This window comes from Rhopalosiphum padi, chromosome 2 (assembly GCF_020882245.1).
Source record: "Rhopalosiphum padi isolate XX-2018 chromosome 2, ASM2088224v1, whole genome shotgun sequence".
NCBI lineage: Eukaryota > Metazoa > Arthropoda > Insecta > Hemiptera > Aphididae > Rhopalosiphum > Rhopalosiphum padi.
The window spans coordinates 30,953,038-30,974,446 of NC_083598.1; the positions used below are offsets into that span (position 1 = coordinate 30,953,038).

Sequence of the window (21,409 nt, forward strand, 5' to 3'; positions counted from 1 at the left end):
TAGCTTATTTTTTCAATCTCTAGATTGCCATAGTGTGGACCACACATGAATATTTTTGCTCACAAAAATCAAATATCGTTTTGTTGATTTATATGGTAACCATTGGTTATAGACTATATTATTATGATAATTAATAATTAGTAAAAATATGGAATACCTATAAAATATTTATAAATATTAAATATAGTAAATAAAAAAAGAGGAAAACCATAAAATTAATCAATTTAGTTCTGTTTGTATTATGTGATAACACTTTTAACTGAAGAAAAATGAAATACAATAGAAAGTTAAATTAATTTTAACATGAGCAAAGTCGATTAATACAGCTAGTATTAATAGTATATAGCAATCTTTGAATTACGAAAAAAATTTTTATAACATTCCATTTGAGTAAAACTCAGGCATATTCTGTTTAATATTGTTTATAATTTTTAATCAAAATGTTCATTATATTTGAAATTGTATTCTACTATAAATGTACAATTTCAATATTTTATTATATATTAAACTTTTCTTACCTACTTAAAAAAAATCCATACAAAATAATACTTTAAAAAAATATAAAGGTAAAATTAATTTGGTATACAGTAAAAATATTTAAGGTCAGAATTAATAAAAAATTTTAAAAATGCTCACTTCACATGATACCATTCTTGGTATACAAACAGCAGATGTAGCAACTTCAAAATATGCAATGTTAGGAGAAATTTTTTTACCATGATAATTTTCTTCATTTAAAAATGTTGGTTTTGTATTTTCAGGTACTATATTTTCATCACATTTAAAAATTAATTCAATTCTTCTACCTTCTATTATATCAAATTGTTTAAATTAAAAAAAAATGAAATTGAATAAACATTTCTTTTTACTATACAAACTTTTATTTTTAGAAGCTCTTTCGTGTTGGATCAATTTTAAGCTTTTACTATTTGTATCATAAAGAAGTTCGTCATTTGCATATTTTCCTACAGCATAGACTTTAGGATTTCTGATATCAGTTATATCACATATTGTAGTGATATTACCACCACATTTGTTGTTGTCAGTTAGACGGCCACAGATATTGAGCTCAAATTTGCGATTTTGGTTTTCTACCAAATAGTTATTGGTTAAACGGCGTAAAGGATTCAAATTAAATCTTGAAAAATAAATATAATGTAATATATTAACTTGTATTAAAATAGAATAATAACAAATAATATTTTAATCAACAATGGCAATACCAATTCTCTATTTTAATGTACCTACTACAAATATAGATTATAAACTAAATAATCTATTCAAGAATTCAATAATCAAATAGAAAATACCATTATTTCATACATACATATACATTTTTCTGATTAAATATTAGTGTGAACATTTTTTTTAATCTAAATGTATCAATGTATAAAACAGTAGAATATAAAATATTATTTTCATGATTATGTATAACTAATTAGAAATTATCTATATGTATAATTGTATAAATAAGTTATACTTGCTAAGTATAATAAGTTATAACAAATAATTACTTTTTTTAATATCTACTTAATATTAATCTTAAAATTTTCTTATAAGAATTTTAAATGCCTAGGGCTAGCTTAAAATGTATAATGTTATTTTAATATATAAAAATGTTTTATCTATGATTTTTTATAAAATTTAATTGGTAACTTTAATTTAGTTCAAGCAATACATAATAAAAATATTTATTAGGTATATATTATATATTTTATGATATTTGTTTTATATACTTTTAACATAATAATAATATTATTATTATAAATATTTATTATAATAGAAACCAATTACACTCATTAAAAAATAAAAATATATGTATTATTAAATCATTTACTTAAAAGTTATCAAACAATTTTAAATGTATGTCTAAAATAAAATATTTACTCAAAATTAATATGAGGTATTGAAACATTGCAAATATTTCGTATATCTAAATCATCTATTGGGCAACCAACTGCAGAAGTCAATTCTATAATATACTTGCAATGATTTACATTTAGCTTATAATCCGCTTTATTTCCAATCATCTGAAATTAAATTTATATATCAAATGACAAAAACATTTTATAAATACGTAAATTAACAATATAAGATTTTTAATAGCTTCGGTCAAATTAATAAATTGGTTCAAATAAATAAGGATTACATTATCTAACCTTGTAGGATTATTGATTAATAATTGATTTCATAAAAAATTTATATTTTATTTTGTCATTGAATTATTTAAGTGATGTACATATTATATAGTTATATAAGCATTTTCAAATTATATTATCAATTAGTATTGTACTTTCAAACTTTTGTAACTATCTAAAAGTGTAACTTAGGAATTTTGATAACTTAATAATGTATGTAATTAAAAAATAAAAATACTCATAAATTAAAAATATTTTTTCTTACTTATTCTATTTTACTAAATAGCTCATTTATTTTTATAACTATCATATCATTATAAACAATCTCCTTTAAACATTCAATGCATTTTAATTTTAAATTGTTACTTTCCTTTGTTTTATACAGTATAGTATAGTGTAATTAAAAGTAAAGCTACTCTACATACTTCCAAAATTATGCTTATATTATTATATAGTTATAATTCAGACTATATTGAAAAACATATAAAAATAATATGTATTTTGTTAAGTTTTCTTAAAAATATTAATTTTAAAGAAATTATACATTACATATCAATAGTTAAAAATAATCTTGATAAAAATAAAATTTTTATAAACAACTTGATTACATAAAATACTATTTTCAATCATTTTTATTTGAAGTTCTTAAAACAGAATTTAAACTAGTTTTTAATGATTTAACTAGAATTTAATTTGATAAATGCATAATTATAGTTATTAGTGGGATAATCTAGTACTTGGTAATTAGTGGTTAGTTAGCCAAAGGAAAAAATCCCAAACCTTAAACCACATTCTAGAGGTTAAATTATGGAATACCAAAAGTTTAAATGCTAAAAATGAAATAAGATTAACAAAAATATGTGGTACCTATACCTATACAAAATAACCAGTAAGCATAATTTAAAATGTAATTCTATTTTTTTTTTTTCAAATGAGTAATCACCAACTAAATTCAAAATTAAGGGTAAATCGAATTTCTCATTACTAAACTTATTTGTTTATGTTGAACGTTGAACATTTTAATTACTCAGTCATTTATATGTGACCCAATGTGGGAGTTAAGCAGATAATGGATAAGTAGGTAACCAGAACTATATAAACTTAATGAAAATTTCTTAACCGACATTTTATGTTCAAGAATATATAATATCCAATATGTTTATACATTCCAATAGTCCATGTATTAAGTAATATAATGTTAAGTCATAATAATATTAAATATTAAACTTATTTAAATCTTGAAACTTACATTTTTATTGCAAACAAATGTTAGATCTGTAGAGTATTTTTGATTTTTTTCACAAATAGTATTTCCTTCCAAAGATAAAATAAGTTGATCTTTAAAATCTAATTTCGCTTCTAAAAAGAAAAATTCTCTCTTAATACATCTTATAATAAACATATTCTGATATTCATATTTTAGTTATAATTTTTTTTTTTTTTTTTTTTTTTTTTTTTATTATCATTCAAACAAATTGACAAATACATATAACAGAGCGTATACTAATATGATATGTTAAAATAATAGACTATGAAATAAAGTAATATAATGAGAACAATGATAATATATAATATGATCTACAAAAGAAAGGAAAAATACATACATAAACATTTAACAATTATAAAAGCATAATATATAGTAAATAAATTTAAATTTTTTTTTTTTTTTTAAATAAAGTTGTAACATTTCAAAGTTTTATAAACAAAGAAAAATGAAAATACTTTACATACATAACGCGTTCTTCTCTAATTCCAAAAATAAAAATTTGTATACCACATATTTAATATTAATAGTATCACCCAATATCACAATTTTTTTAAATTCATACGGCATAGAATTAAAAATTGTTGGTCCCAGATAGTCTACAAAAGACTGTCCAAAAGATTTATTGGTGTATATAACAGGAAAGTCATAATTTCTAAATTCTCTTTTTCTATCTAATTTATTGTAATGATTATCTCGTCTAACATGTTTCAATAAATGCATTATTACTATTTTTTTATAAAGGTAACTTACCGGTAAAACACCAAATATTCCATATAATTTACTTTTGTAGATCCCGTAACAGTACATTTATTTAGACAAATTCTGATTATATTATTTTGATTAATTGTTAATGCATTTAGTATGTTATCTTTAAGGCCACCCCATACTAATATACCATATTGGAAATTAGACTGATACAGTGCATAGTAAATTGTTCTTAATGTTTGTTTCGGCACCATACATTTAATTTTTACTAGCTTGTAAGTTATAAAACGTAGTTTACCTAATAGGTTATTGATGTGTAAATTCCATCTTAAGTTCTTATCGAATATAATACCCAAGTATCGAATTTTTTCCACTTTTTTAATAGATTTACAATTTTGCGAGTCACAGATTTTGTTTATATCACAGTCATGAATTGTAATATTATTGTAATTAATAACATTTTTTTAAATTGAGAACGGCATGAAAACAGTTTTTTCCACATTTAAGATTAGATTTCTATCTTTTAATCTGTTATTTATCTGTCTAAAACCTTGGTGAGCTTTTTCATACACACCATCCCAAGTCTTATGAGAAAAAAGCAGACATGTATCGTCAGCATAAGTGATTATAGATCCATCAATATTGACTTCACATATATCATTTATATATATAATAAAGAGTATTGGACCCAAAACACTGCCTTGTGGTACACCAGATTTAATTACACATATATTACCATTAACTTCATTTATTTTAACTAATTGTTTCCTATTATGTAAATAACTTTTAAACCAGTTTAAACTTGAACATTTAATTCCAAAGCTGGGCAGTATATTTAATAGAATGTCATGGTTGACTGTGTCAAATGCCTTAGTTAAGTCTAAGAAAATTGCTATCGTTTTGTTATTGTTATCTAAATTACCATAAATGTACTGAATGACTTGATATAGTGCATTATCCGTGCTTTAATATATATAATATAAAGTTTTATAAAATGTGGCTATACATATGTCAGTAAATGTTTATTTAGTAATATAACTTTTAGCATTAGTTACAATTTCTAATACATACTAATAGGTACTAATATACTATTTAATTAAGTACTTTAAATAAACAAAAATTAAAAACTGAATCGATTTTTCGACATAAACAATGTAGTCGGTATCGAATATGCGCCACTGTATTGTCTGTACTCATATTTTTAGTATAGTATTACATGTATACTACATTACTACTTACATAGTTACATAGTTAGGTTAACTGAACTGCTGTAGGTAAACTATTGAAAAAAAGGGTGGGCAAGTGAGTATCACTCTGCTGTATAGTAGTGCTGGAGAATAGGTCACTTTAATGGGTGTGTTAAATTTGAACGCAATGACAGGTCTCATTATATACGAAAATCGAAAAACGATTCTGAACGGAGATGAATTGTCAGTCTAGGATATAATATATTATTTATATTATTACCTATGTTTAAATTGTAATACGTCATATATTTTTTTTTTGATACAAGTAAATTATTTTTCTCAACTACTGGTGAAAGTTTCAAGTTTCTACAACTTATACTTTTTAAATAACAATAAATATTTTAAATCGTTTTAGGTTATATCGTTATTCTATGTGATTTCGTAAAAATTTAAATTTCATACGCTCATAAAATGTTTTCTATATTGACGCTGGAGTTTTTTTTAAAGGAAAACTTATGGAGAACCTTGTATTACGTTTTGTTAACCTTAGGTATAAATCACAAATATTTTATGAATTTCCAACTTCAAAATTCCTTGCAAATTTTCGTGATTTTGGTATATTTCTTAATACATTTCAAAATATTTTGAAAATTTAATCGTAAATAGATATTGCTAATATAAAAATTTGGTGAAAATCTTAAGTATTTACACTGGTTTTTTTTTTTTTGAATTACAGAAAAATAAAAAATCGATTTTGTCAAGAAAACTGGTTATGCGTAAAAATTTCTATTTTTTGTTACTTTTTTATAGGGTTTTCCTATCTCTTTTGAAAACTACTAAGAATTTTTTACTTTTGACTCCCCAAAGTACCAACTAGATTCACTTTCTTTTTCAAAACGGGGCTGAAGACAAAAATCAAAGCACTATTACTACTCCAAAACGTGATGAAAGACTAACAAATAATAATAAAAAAAACACATTATTGTAAAATCAATATACCTACATATATCATTCCGTTCAGAATCTAAAATATACATCAATACCTATATAGTTTTAATATTAATTAAATATTTAAATATATGTATATGTCGTAGGCAAATAGTCAAAGAATTTGTATGCAATTTTACGGATGAGTATCCGCCTAGGGCCTAGATATTTAGTTAAATACCTATTTCAAGTCAGGCAAATAATAAAAATGAAAAATGTTGTATTATTAATATGTAAAATGCATAGATATATGAAATATTTTTAATTTCGTATCTTTCGGAAATATTGTTTTAAAATTAAAATTATAAATAAATATAAATAATTATTAATTAGACGTTGGTAATAGTACAAATATATAAAAAAAATAAAAAGTTATATTATAATTACAAATATTTGTTAATTTTTAGTTATTACTTATTGTTAACATTTTATTGTTTGGTGGCATTTACTGGAACATTTAACATTTTTTTTAAACAAAAACACCAACCAGTTTACTTATATTAATTATCTATATTTATTTATATATTTGAATAATACATAGTTATTTTTTTATTATATAGAATATAGCAATAAATAGTTTTTTTTTTAATTTTTTTATTTTTATTAGAAAATATACAATCTATACCCAAAGGCATAATAAGAATATGTGCTACATTATATTAAAAAAAAAAAAACATGAATAGGGTGAGGAAAGAAGCCATCCAGTGATCGCACTTCCTTTTGTTTAAATATATGTGTAACTATATATTTTTTCTAATTATTATCATTTTTTTTTTTTTTCGTTATTCATTTAGAAGATCTCTACACCAGTTTCTTTTTAAACGCCGTGGAGGGTTTCCAGGAATTGTGCGAGTGGCTAGGCCGGATATCAGAGGATTTGAGTGACCAGACAGTTTGTTGAAAAAACGTTTGTAATATGTTTTAGCTTCTTCGTGTATAGTTTTCATTTTTAAGTCGGGGTGGAGAGTAAAATTAGAGATATAAGGGGGGGGGGGGGCATTTGTGATGGAGCGTAAGATATTATTTTGAACGGTTTGTATTTTGTTAAGATTGGATTTTTTGGCATTACCCCACAGTTGGAGGCCATATGTCCACATAGGCTTAATTAAGGATTTGTAAATAAGCAATTTGATATTTAATTTTGTATGTTTGTTAGTTAATAGAGTTTTGAGCAACCGGATACGTGCATTTAGGGCGAGTTTTTTTTCCTTTACATGTTGCGCCCAGGTAAGGCGACGATCAATGGTTAGTCCTAGATACTTAACAGATTGAGATGAAGGTATAGGTATATCGGCTAAGGTAACTTCAGGACAGGGAGAAAGGCGAAGAGTAAAGGTAGTGTGGAGTGATTTAGATTGATTTACTTTAACTCTCCAATTATCGTACCAGTTTGACAATAGGTTAAGGTGGTGTTGAAGGTTTAGGGAAGCAGAAATTGGATCTTCATGCATAGCTATAATTACCTTGTTATCCGCAAACTCGGCTACAGTTGTATTTAGAGAGGTAGGTTGATCAGCGGCATATATATTATATAAAAATGGCGAGAGTATGCCACCCTGTGGGACTCCTGCATTAATGTTTGCAATGTTTGAAACGGAAGAACCAAACCTGACTTGGAGGTGACGGTCGGTTAGATATGATTTTATCAGCAAGTAGTATGTTGGTGGCAGAAAAAGTTTTAATTTATAGAGAAGGCCTTCATGCCAGACTCGATCAAACGCTTGAGACACATCGAGAAATACGCATGAGCAGTATTTTTTTTTTTCAAGTGAAAGGGATATGGCGTCAACTAATCTATGTAGCTGGTGTGTTGTAGAGTGATTGGCACGAAAACCAAATTGAGTATTAGAAAGTACGTTATTAGAGTAAATGCAGGGAAGGATTCTTTTTAGTATTAGTCTTTCAAAAATTTTTGCGAAGAAGGGCAGGAGGCAGCAATAAATAGTTAATAAAAAAATATAGTTAAATTTTTAAAATAATACAAAATGTTTCATATTTATTATTTGCCTGACTTAAAATGTCTAGGTGGATAGTAAAATTGCATAAAAAAATTCTTTGGCTATTTGTTTAGGTATTAATAAATTTAATGCCTGATTTGACTATATGCCTACAAGTTTAGGCTACAGCCTACAACATAGTCAACATATAGATAACCACTAAACGGAAAATATGACGCATACTTCAATTGCTAACTTACACCACCAATGTGACCTGTTCACATAATTTGATGCGACGAAAAAAATAAATTTATAAATCAATAATTGTTTGTTATTTGTTTTGTAGTATTGGTTTAAAGTTTAAACGTTAAGAAATTATTATTAGAAACATTAAAACTCCTGGGAATATTGAAAAAATGGTAATCGGGAAACATTATTTGGGAGGGGCGAGGACTAACTAAAATATATTTAAATTACCTATATATAGTAAATACAATAAAAAGTAATTTTTAGTGAATAACCAGAATATGATATTTAAAATCACGAAAATCTGGAAATGTTTATAAAACATCCATAATAATAAATTTATAAAAACACCTAATATTAATATACAAATACAAATTTCAAAAACAAAATTGGATACCCGAGAAGACAGAAGTTCAAACATTTTCAAATGTAAATTTTAATTAGCAGTGAGATTGCCTATTTTAATTTAGTTTGGGCTTTATTGAGCTCAAGTTCCGGCTCAAGTGTACGCAGGAATATTGAAATTTTAAACATTAAAAATAATATAATATGCTTTGTATTTTTTAAAGATGTTATATTCAAAAAAATGTCTAAGTATCCAATAGGTATCAAAATCAAATTGTGATCATTTATTTATTATTCATTACTAATTAGGCTTAGATTCAATTCAAATGTATATTTTAAATAACTGTATTTTAAATTGTTAATAAAAATATTTTAATGGATAAAAATTTTAAAAAATAGAAAAATAAAGATCTTCCACTGGGCGTATTTAGGATTTTGCTGCCCCGGGTACACATTTTTTTAATGCACTTTTCCTCTCGCCAATTTTTCTTACTCTAAAAAAACTTACCATACATATGATATGCTAATAGTATCATGCAGTATAAAAATCTATTGAGTGTCCTAGAATGTTGAATATCGTAGGTTTTCTGAGTAGTACCCACGATAACAAAATAATCAAAGCCTGCAGGCTGAAATTGTAAAATTTATTAATTTATTTTCATATATGTTTATAAAATAAACATCATTAAATTAATATTATAAAAAAAAGTTCCCAGTTAAATTTGCTGCCCGGGGCAATTGCCCCCCCCTAAATACGCCACTGCTTCCATTTTATAATAAGTATAGCTTGCTCGGATGTATAATAACAATAAGTGTATATTTATTTATGAATTATGTTTGAAGACTAAGGTACGGTAGGTAGGTACCTTATATTCATATTTTTACATACCGTTTATTATATACCTATTTAATTTGATACCCATTTGTCTACGAAAAAATTATTATTATTCCGAGGCTTGATTAATTACAATATTCCGAGAACGTTAGTAGTTTAGTACAGAATGCTCGTATTTCGTTTATTGGTGCACGGCGTACGGAACCGATGTCAACACGTAGTCGACCGACGGCGCGGCGTCGCGGCTCAGTTATGGCGCGGAAACACACTATATATGTGCTTCATAAATACTGTGGCACTCAACGTGTTAATCAACAACACATTTATTTGGATAAGGATTAATAATATGTTGATAAAACTCTTTAGCAAATAATTGGCAATAATGCATAAATTTCGACCAAATTTGATTACTATAAAAAAGGTTATAGTGAGTAAATCTTAAAAGATAGACATATACTGTCGCGGACATTTTTTTAGATCATTCAAAGAGGAATAATTCTTTCATACATATTTTTGGGGTAACTTAACCGTTTACGCAGCGCACGCAACGGAAGCCTTCAAATATGAATAATTTTCCCCGTTTTTGCAACATTTTTCACTTATGCTTCGCTCCTATTGGTCGCAGCGTAATGTTATATAGCTTAAGCCTTCCTCGACAAATGGACTATCCAACACAAAAATAATTTTTCAATTTTAACCAGTAATTCCTGAGATTAGCGCGTTCAAACAAACAAACTCTTCAGCTTTATAATATTATATACAAATATAAAATAAAAGTATAGATGATAAAATTTTCAATATTTTAATAGTTTTATACCTATTAAAATAAATAAAATATATCTCCTATAACTAATTATTCAAAACAAATACATTTATATTACCTACAAAATCATAGGTTTTAGGAAAAATTAATTCAACCTACCTCATTAAAATATAAAAATAAATTACTAAAATAGATACCTACCTTTAATTTTGGATCCAATATCTGATTCTGTGAAATATTTTTTGTTTTTAATTAAACATATTTTGGAATTAATTCCATCACATTTCCATACACGTTTATTGCTTTTACATAACTTTATATTTAAATACATATCATTAGAATTGGTGAAATTCACTTTTTGAAGGTCTTCGAAACTTAAAAAAAAATTATAATCAAATAATATTTAATTATTGTAGTAAATGTCATATAATGGATACAGCCAAAACATTTTCTGAAAGCAAACTTTATCTCAAAAGATAAAAACATTTTTGAAAGTATTTTTCTTTAGATACGTAGGTACCTACAAGTGGATTAATTTGGTCATAATTGTCGGGAGGATGAAATTTTATAAATTTTACTTATAATCAAACCCCTCTCCCTCCCACAAAAAAAAATTGCATTTTTTTATAGATATCACCTTTCAGTGCAATAAATGTATGTACGCATGTAACACAGAGATAAATAATTACAAAATATTCAATAATATACAATAACATTTATTGCTCGACTTATTGTTAAATCAGTAAATAAATGGAATTGAGCAGTCTTTAAAAAAAAGGTCATGGAGGGAGATATACGAGTGATACGACACCAAAATTTCCACTCCCCGTAATTATGCCACTGGCATCTACCTACCCAATAACCAATTTGAAATTGTTATAAAACAACATATTTTAATTTATTTTAATGATAATAAAACATACATTTTAAATTAATACTTCTAAGCAAGATATTAGAAAAGATAAGCTAGAAGTTCAAAATGTTTATAAAAATATAGGTACCTAAGTGCTGATCTGGAACATGAAATTTAAGATTTATGTTATTAACTTGGCTATATCGTTCAAAAATAAAATTATTTTCATACACATTAAAATTTTTATTGATACAAAGTGTAAAGTACTAAGATAATAATTTTATTTTTACCGAGTCAAATCAAATTGAAGATGTTTTTCTTTGTGTTTCAGATTGAAAACACAATCATCACAATGTATGACTATGGCATAGGCAGCAAAATATATTAGTAACAATTTATATAACATCATGGCACTAAAAACAAATAAAAACAAGAAAATAACCAATTGTTATTAATAAAGATATTTAGATATATTGGTAGTAGATAACATAAAATATTAAAAATATAATATAATTTAAATATGTTAGTTGAGAATTTTTCATTTTATTTGGAATTTCTATACAAAATGTCCAAACAGTCCTTTTCTTTGTCCACTGCACAGTGGTCAGCGATTTCACAACACCACGCGTCCGAGAGAAAACGTGTCGATCATAAAAATATAAAATAGACGTTTTTTTAGAACGTAGTACCCGCATGTGTTGTCTCCGTGTTACACACATATCAAATTTAAAGTTTACGAGTTACAATATTGTGCTGTTAATTTTGATATTAGAGTGAACTGACCTATTATAAAATTTAAAGGTAAGATTATTATCCAGGGCCCCACGTAATCTTTTATTGATATTTTTATTCTTAAGTAAGTTATAATCTTTTTGAAACTGTACATTTTAAAATGATCATAAGCATAATCATAACTTACTAAGAATTAATAATATCAATAAAAGGCTACCTAAGGCCCTGGATAACAATCTTACCTTCCAACTGTATAATTGGTCAGTATGTAAGTTAGTTTACTCTAATATCAAAACTAACAGCACAACATTGAAACCGGTGAACGAAAATTTGCTATGTGGTAGATGTGTAAGACGGAAACCACACAGCGGGTACTACGTCCTAAAAAAACGTCTTAAGAAAACTGCTGTGTTGTATTCTGTGTAGAGGCATCGCGAAGGGAGGCAATAGATGCAGTTATACCCGCGGGCCGCGGTTCTAAAATGGTTCTGACTGTTTTAAGATTTTACTGAATTTACAATATTTTATTTATTGAAGATAATACGTAATAAATCGCGATTATATAATTATATTTATACTAAACAGTTCCTATTATTGTTATTTTTGTTTAATATTTCTTCATACCATGAATCGAATAGCTATTTTTGAACGTCGTCAGTGGTGGCCGCGTTTTTGTCGCCTTTGTATTATGACAAAACATACTATTTTTAATACTTTTATCCATTTTGGTTGTATCTCATTTTTTTTATTTTTCACAGTCAATATACTGTATTTTACATAATTAATTTACGAGTGTGTGTTTTTGTCTTTCTAACAGTCGAGTCGGCAATGTGATTGATAATTATTAATTTTCTATAGAAAGATTATTGTTGATTAATGATTATTATCACGAATAAGTGTCCAATCTTATATTGTTAGATTTAATATTAGATTAAATTTATGTATAAAAAGATAATTATAATTGAGTACCTACATTATATTATGTTATTGATCAAGCAATTAGTTCAGTTTAAACAAATAGTATCGTATAAAGATTTTAAGATTATTTTGAGTTTTTATTGCGCATTTGAAAGTTACGAAATATGAATGATGACAATCTAATGGAACATTCTATGAACCTCGAAATTCACCTAACAGATGGCAAATGGGAATTCTAAAGATATTGATTTCGTGGAGTTATAGGTATAACGAATTGGTCAATTTCAGATTGTACAATTTCTCTCAAAGCTCTTTTAGTGCCGTACTTTTAGTGATAAAATATTCAGTAGAAAGTTTTCTAAATACCGTAAAATGGGGTGAATAGTAACGGTTTTAACGATTTTTTTAAGATTGTGCACACAATTTTTATAGTTTTCGTATTCTGAAAACGGTTTTAGAAAACCCACACACACATGAATATATTTAGAACTATTTATAAAATTTAAGTTCAATATTTATTTTTATATATTTTTCCAAAAACGTGTTCCTATTGACCCAGCAATGGGGTGAATAGGAACATACGTTAAAAATGATTAATATTCCTTTTATAAATTACGAATGGTGAATAGGAACTTAATTTATATTTTTAAAAAAAACTTATGAACATAATACAATATAATAGGTGTTATAATAAAATAAAAACAAAATATGAAATGGTCATTCCTTTGACAAATCAGTCTTGATTTTAATTCGAGATTCAAAAGTTATTCTATTAACAGTATATTAAATAACAAAATATAAAACTATTAATTATAGTATAAAATAAAAACAAAATATAATAGTCATACCTTTGACAAATCAGTCTTGATTTTAATTCGAGATTCAAAAGTTATTCTATTAACAGTATATTAAATAACAAAATATAAAACTATTAATTATAGTATAAAATAAAAACAAAATATAATAGTCATACCTTTGACAAATCAGTCTTGATTTTAATTCGAGTTTTAAAACTTATTTTAATAAGAACATATTAATTTTTAGGGTAGGTAACAAATTATAAAACATTAAATAAAACTAATTTAAACCTTAATACTTTTACCATTCGTTATAATCAACCATAAACTTCATGTCACCCCTTCTTTGAAGTTGCGGATGCTTTACAGTGCCTATAATATGTTCAAATTCTAGCCAACACAGGTCTTCTTTTTCAGGAAATACAAAAATCTTTCCAGAATCTATTTTTGTAGGACGATATTTTAAAAATGATCCGTATACTTTTTTTCCTTTTACCTTTAAAACATTTCCAATAAATTTTGTATTTTTTGATGAACATTGTTTTGCTTCTGAACAATTTTTAAAGTCACCAACAATCCAATCGTTAACTTTAAGATTACTAAATGAATAAACACCTATTAGGTTTGTAATATTGCTTAATAACTCGGTCGTTGGTGATTCATCGTCTTCATCCGATCCATTCCAATCTGATTCTATACGTATAACATCGTCTTCATCTTTTGAATAATTATTTTCGTCATTACTTAAAACAACTTCGTCTTCGTCCATTTCACTTTCATCACTGCTCTCTTTTAATTTGACACTCTTACCAGGTTCAACATCAAGTCGCTTACGTTTTTTTCTTGTTGTTTGTTGTTGAGTGGATGGGTATCGCATTTCTTTAAGAATTGATACCAACGAATCATTAATTATTTCACTATCAGAATTACTACAGTCAGGTCCATCTTCAGGTAACATATTTAAAACAGAATCCCTATTCATGGGTATAATTCCGCACTTTTTAAATCCAGATTGTATATTTACAATTTGTTTTTCTTTAATTGCATCCATTAAATTGTTCAATAGTTTCGGAAATTGTTCTTTAGGGACACTTGACTCCTTACTACCAGCTCCATACTTCCATATTGTTAAAATTTTACGCCAAGCTATTTTTAACGGACGGAAAAAAGCGACATCCAGTGGTTGTGTTAGATGGGTTGAATTAGGTGGTAAAAATACAAACTCTACATTATATTTAGAACACATTCTTATTCCTTCTATTGTCAAGTGAGTCGAAAGGTTGTCACCTATTAAGATTTTTTTCCCTGGTTTATTTTTTACAAACGGTATTACCACTTTTATGAGCCAATCTTCGAAACATTGTGAATCAAACCACCCCGATTTACTACGGTTATATCTCGATTTCGGGGGACCACCGACAATCCACGAGTCATACAAATACAATGCTTTGTACACAGTGTATGGTGGGAGGAGTTCCCCGTAACCAGTGCAAGCAAACATTATGGAAGTTGATGCTTTGCTCGAGTTCATAACTCTTTCCGGATACTTACAGCCTCTTTTAGTAATGACTTTTGCTCTACCAGGATCATCTGTAAGATTTGTTTCATCATAGTTTATGATGTTTTCTGGCGGCACATTATTTAACGATTTTTCTAAATTATCGAAATACGAATTTATACATTGTTTTGAAACTTGAGTTCGGGCCCGTTTAATATTCTGACATAATCTTTGACTTAACATTTGTCTGTGACGCTTGATAAAAGAAAGAGCAAAATCGGGTCCAGGCATATTATTTTTAAATTTTTTGACAGTCTTACCTTTCCTATCTAAATACGATTTTACAATAAATCTTAAGTCTATAACGCTTAGAGGATATCCCCACGAAGAACAAGTTATTAGTTGTTCGACTATTAATGTTTCTACCGACTCAGACAAAGCACATTGACCACCTTGTTTCTTTAAATGTTTACCTATATTAGCTTTTCTAAATGTATTGTGTCTATGTAACACAGTAACGGGAATATTATGTTTATCAGAACACTTACGATACGTCAGTCCGGCATCGATATCACCTAATGCAGCATCAATTTGTTCTGGTGTATACTTGGCTAATGGCTTTTGACGTACAGTTCTAATATATTTTCGAGGCATGTTGATAAATTATAAAATCAAAACATAAAATAATGTGTGTTCCTATTCACCCCAATTCATACTAAAAACGTAGTCAACATGTTTTAGATAACAATAAGTACCAAAAAAAACGTTTTTATTCGTTTTGAATGTTGCAGATCTATATTAATATATCATAACTATACAAATAATGTGTTTTCAAGTACTTACATTGAGTGTGTAAATGAAAATCTGATAATGTTTTTCATAAAAACAAAAATGATAACATTTGTCACATGTATGATAATGCGTAATTGTTGGAGGTAAAATAAATCTTATCAATAACGAGTACGATCAAAGTGATCCAAACGACATTTGTAACAAACTAAAATTGTTACAATCACAAAAAGTTGAAAATTCAAGTTATTATCATGGATAACAACATTTTTTTCTAAATTTGTTCCTATTCGCCTCTATGTTCCTATTCACCCCATTTTACGGTATTGATATTGCACTTAAAAATTACTGAGAATACCGATAACTTCGGCATATGCCATATACTAAGACAAGTTTTTCGAAATTGAAATTAATAAAAACGTATTTGAGAAACAAATTAAATCAAGAAAACCTTTCATCTGACAATAATTTCAATAGAAAAAACCAAGGAAAAAACGATTTCTGAATATTTAGTTAATAATTTATGAGGATAGAGGATATCATAAATCAGTTTGCTGCCAAAAAAGTTAGAAAAGTTATATAATAGAAATATTCAAATATTAATGTTATAATGGATGTAATTTTTATTTTTTGTTGGTTAAAAATGTTTATTAATTAATTTTTTGTACCTATGGTAATCAAAGACCCCGTAGGCATTAATTTATTTTGCACTGCACCCCGCAAATTCTATAGCGCCATCACTGATTCAATATTAGGTAATAATAAGCAGATACCTACCTTAGTCCTTATTCCTTAGTAGAAGCTTCAATTATATTAAAATGTATTTTCTTAGAAGCGACAAACAAGTAAACTGCACGTTTATAACGATAAATTATCAAAAACGTACTATATCAGTATAGGATTCTACTTCTTACACACAAAGCACGCGGAATTACACTAATCTTATTGGTAATATCACTAAAACCGCAAGGCACAAAGCGATGACAAATAACAATGTGTACTGTTGTAGTGTCGTCAGGTTGTCTGCTGAGTGCCAGAGCGCCCAGAACCAGACTGTCAATGGAGAGTGGTGAGTCGCCAACTGCCAGAGTGCCAGTGCCAGACGGCAGACCGGCGACCGCCCAACTAGTAGTTACTACTTGTATACCCACGACACGGACAGACGGACACACGGTATAAACAACATGGTATAGTATGGTCATAACGTTTAGATAGTCAGATCTTTCGGTAGGCGCGTAACGTACATAAATAATATTACCATTGATTATCCATATTATAATGAATTAATGACGTATTGACGTAAAGTTGATATTTGATAATATTAGTATTGAGTAGACGCATGACTTATTGGTTGTTGCGCAGTCCTAATCTAAAATTGTATTCTCGTGGTCATACTCATATTATCAACATATTGTTTATATTTATATTATTTATAATAATCAATAATCATGTTCTGCATTCACTATTTTATTTTTATATAGTGAATAATACCAGTAACAGTACTCACAATAACACTGGTAACAGTACCTAAGTAGTTACTGCTTTAACTAAGTAGTAAAGTACTTAAGTAGTAAGGGGTTCTGAATTTCTGATCAATGTTATTGCTCGGTTCCTCTAACTTCTTTTTACTAAACAGTCAAATATGAGCGTTTTGTCTTCTGTACCGTATTATGATATTACTCATGACTAGGGCTCGGATTTTAAAGCAAATGCTTCTTTTTATATATTTAAGATAAAAATCTAATTTTTATACATAATTCGTTTCACGTTAATCTGATTCGAAATAAACGAATTTATTTTTGCTTTTTTTTGCTTTTTTTAATATAAATGCTTTTTTTGCTTTTTTATTGCTTTCTTCAGTTATTCTAGCTGTGTAATTTTTATTTGTTTGTTACGCTATAGTAATATTCTAGATAGAATATTCTATCTTAAACCGTGAAAATGTCTCTAATCTCTATTACAGTCTACATTGCTACCAATGTCCAATGCTGATTGATAACTGACTATCGAGGTGACGAGAAAACTATTACACGGTCGATACTATTTTAAAATTGGTCATTTACTCATTTGTGCACTGCATAGTTTATTAATTTAAGATTAGGAATGCCTGTCGCCTATATGGGAATATTTAATATTGTATGTACGTGACTCGTCAGTAGGCCGCCACCACTTATGGGTCTACAGAATACAGATAAAGTTACGAACTAATTTTTATGACAGAAACAACAATTGAATATTTGAATAATGTTTAGTTATTATATTATTATACAGTTATATAATATTATATATATGAGTATATAAATAATTATAATAATCTGAGAATATAAAATACAGTTTATATTTTACAATCGTAAATGTGGTATTGGTAGTAGGATCTTGTTATCAAGATACCTATTTATATAGTTATATAGTAGGTATTTAATATAATATACTCAGCAGATTATGTACCAAAAATGATTTTTCTTGTAGAATAATATCCTTGTTGTTTAAGACAAATTTGACTTTGCATGTTTTTTTTGAGCAAATCCATGTTGAATAACCACTCATTTTGGAATCATATTTAAATTTAAATTTAAAATTGTTTAGCATCACCAATAATTGTTTGCTATTTTGGCTAAATATTTTTGTAAGTTCCATTTTAAATACGATATTACACGATAGCACAAACCTAATAACTTGTGATAATCTTGTACTTGTGAAAGAGCCAATATTTAGTAGATTGCGTTAACACTTAAAAATAAATTTGGATTTTCCTTACAAATTTGCCTCCAACATAACATATTAATTAAATGATCCATTATTATTCATCATTATCCATATTATTATGAACATAATAACACATACGTATATATTATACATGTATGTTACCTTTACTTATATGCAGTTATCGTATCGGTATGTACATTATATTAACTATATATTATTTATATTATATATTATATAAAGTAAATTGTCGCAGATTGTATAATGTTAATTTTTTATTTGTCGCAGCTTACATACAGCCGACAATTTATATCCTTATTATCAATAAGTACCTACACATTAATATATACAACTGTATTTTTTTGTTTTAAAGATTTAAAAGAAAGATAATCAATTTTTTATAAAATGGAAATAACCATAAGAATACAATAGTAGTACCTATTGATAAATATACTAATATATATGTAGGACGAAAACAGTAAAAAATAATACACCAGCCAGTGCTCCGAACTTAAGGGTCTCTGGGCCTCAATACAGGTACTAAAGAAGGGCCTTTTATTTGGTACTTGGCCAAGCTAGCTGCTAGGTGGAAGTTCGGCACTGGCACTAACGCTAGTGATCGACTATAATAAGCGAAGTAGTGGACAAACATTTTGCGGGATAACCTCGTACCACTCCACTCCGCGCATCTAAAATTTAAATACTTATAAGTTATAGCTCATAAACTGCTCCCTCTGAATTCGATTTTTATGTATCAAAATACTCAGAAATTATAGAAGACAAGCAAGGACTTTATCATATATGATGAGAATTGGTATATAGACGCGTACTGATTACTGGCCCCCCGGGATACTGTAAAAATCACGCTAGACCTTTTTAATATTCTAAGACCTGAATAGTGAATGAGATAGGTATCTCAATAGTATATATTATATTATTTTTAACTATTCTAAGTCATAACTATCAGCTATGATATCCCTAGAAAATATAAAAAAATACTTTAAATGAAAATAACGATTTTTGTTAATAATAATCCTGATAATGCAACTCTAAGTGGATGTAAACCTATATAATACATGTGTTCATCGAAAAACAGATTCATATTATACAGATTATAGACATTCGCTGACTAGCATAAATCATAGATAATAAAAGGTATAATTTGCGCAGTATTGGGTGTTGACGTTATAATATGCCCTGTTTTATTTAGTATTTATTTTTTATTCATTTGTTTTATTATTTTTTATTTTTAACTCCAATCAAAATATAAATTTCGTTTATTATTTCCTTGTACATAAAGTTACTCACAGGTAAATATTGTTTTTGACTTTCAAAAACATGATAATATTATAGCTATGTGACACAAGACATAACCATTAATTATAAATTTATAAATAATATATAATAAAATATAGTCAATGGTATTACCTATACTCTATAGGTACTTACTATTAGCTAGGTGAACAATATCGGATATCAAACGATACTAATAGACCAAGCGACCAAACGATAAGGAAGGCAAGGCAATATTATTAAACGTACCTATTAAGTATTATAATTAGATCATAATTATTTATTTATGAGTATACAAGTTAGCAAGTTAGCTTTTACTTATTTGGTCACCGTCAATATATTTAGCAATATTTTTAATTAATAAAACATATTATTAGTTATTAATTTAAATACAATTTTACAATAATTATTAATTATACAGTCCACAATATGAACAAATGTGTATCGATAAATAACCAAACAGGTACCTAATATCAATATTCGTAATGTATAATATATTATAGGCATCTTCTTTAGGTATTCTTACCAACTTACTTATCTATATATCATAATATGCATAATAAATATACTAGTATAAAAGGATTTATAATAAATAATAAAAAGTAAAAAATAAAATAACTCATATTTATTTTTATGCCTACACTGACTATAACACGCTATATATAGTATAATACTACATTACATTGGTAAAAATGGTTTATTACTTACTAAGTGTAGTCTGAACGCTATTGCTGATTTGTCACGTAGCCGCTAATTCTCACGGTATATACGACATTTATCTTATGCGTATATATTTCGTGTTATGAAATAATAGCATAATACATAATATACATAGGTATTACGTTTCACAGGAAGAACGTAACATAATTTATTTTATACACTCATATATACAGGGATACAATGAGCATTTTATATTATTTTATTTTTTACTTTTATGACTAACTATAGACGGTGCATGCGCTATATTTCACCACTCACTACTCAGCACCAATCTAAATCGATTTCAGCTAAACTAACAGTGACTGTGTGGCGTGGTTAAAGGTGAACCAGGCATGGTTCTGGCTTATCTCCTCTTGTTGCATATTTTTTACGAGTCAAATCTAACATATACATTATACTCATACGCAGTACTTGCATATTGTATTCTCAAAATACATGTCACGCATTCGCGCATGACTCTTTGGTTAAATAATAACAATTTATAAAATCACGGCAAAGCATATAATGATTCTACAGACTATCTATAATCTGCAAATTTACTATAAATCGATAGTATCGAAGTACTACTATATTATATTATGTTTATGATGTATTAATTATGTAAGTGGTTGTAATGAATAATATGAATTTGTATTCTTGTGTATAAGAGACTAAGACTCTTTGCACATTATTTACCACAATAATAATGCAGATAAT

General features: G+C 27.0%; 1 protein-coding gene across 2 annotated transcripts in view; it reads right to left on the minus strand.

Annotated features, from left to right (window-relative positions):
- The window catches only part of LOC132921850 (cation-independent mannose-6-phosphate receptor), a 35,217-nt gene extending 14,330 nt beyond the window's left edge, over positions 1-20,887 (minus strand). The window contains exons 1-7 of one of the 2 annotated variants that reach the window (XM_060985077.1): positions 20,702-20,887; positions 11,554-11,676; positions 10,612-10,784; positions 3,388-3,497; positions 1,888-2,030; positions 879-1,138; positions 637-809 (exon numbers count right to left, since the gene is read on the minus strand). In XM_060985077.1, the coding sequence (XP_060841060.1) occupies positions 637-809; positions 879-1,138; positions 1,888-2,030; positions 3,388-3,497; positions 10,612-10,784; positions 11,554-11,672 (978 nt within the window). In that variant the 5' untranslated portion in view covers positions 11,673-11,676; positions 20,702-20,887. Of the gene's footprint in view, positions 1-636; positions 810-878; positions 1,139-1,887; positions 2,031-3,387; positions 3,498-10,611; positions 10,785-11,553; positions 11,677-16,774; positions 17,109-20,701 lie in introns of those variants that run through there. The other variant, XM_060985076.1, reaches the window with a different exon arrangement.
- Between the last annotated feature and the right edge of the window lie 522 nt (positions 20,888-21,409).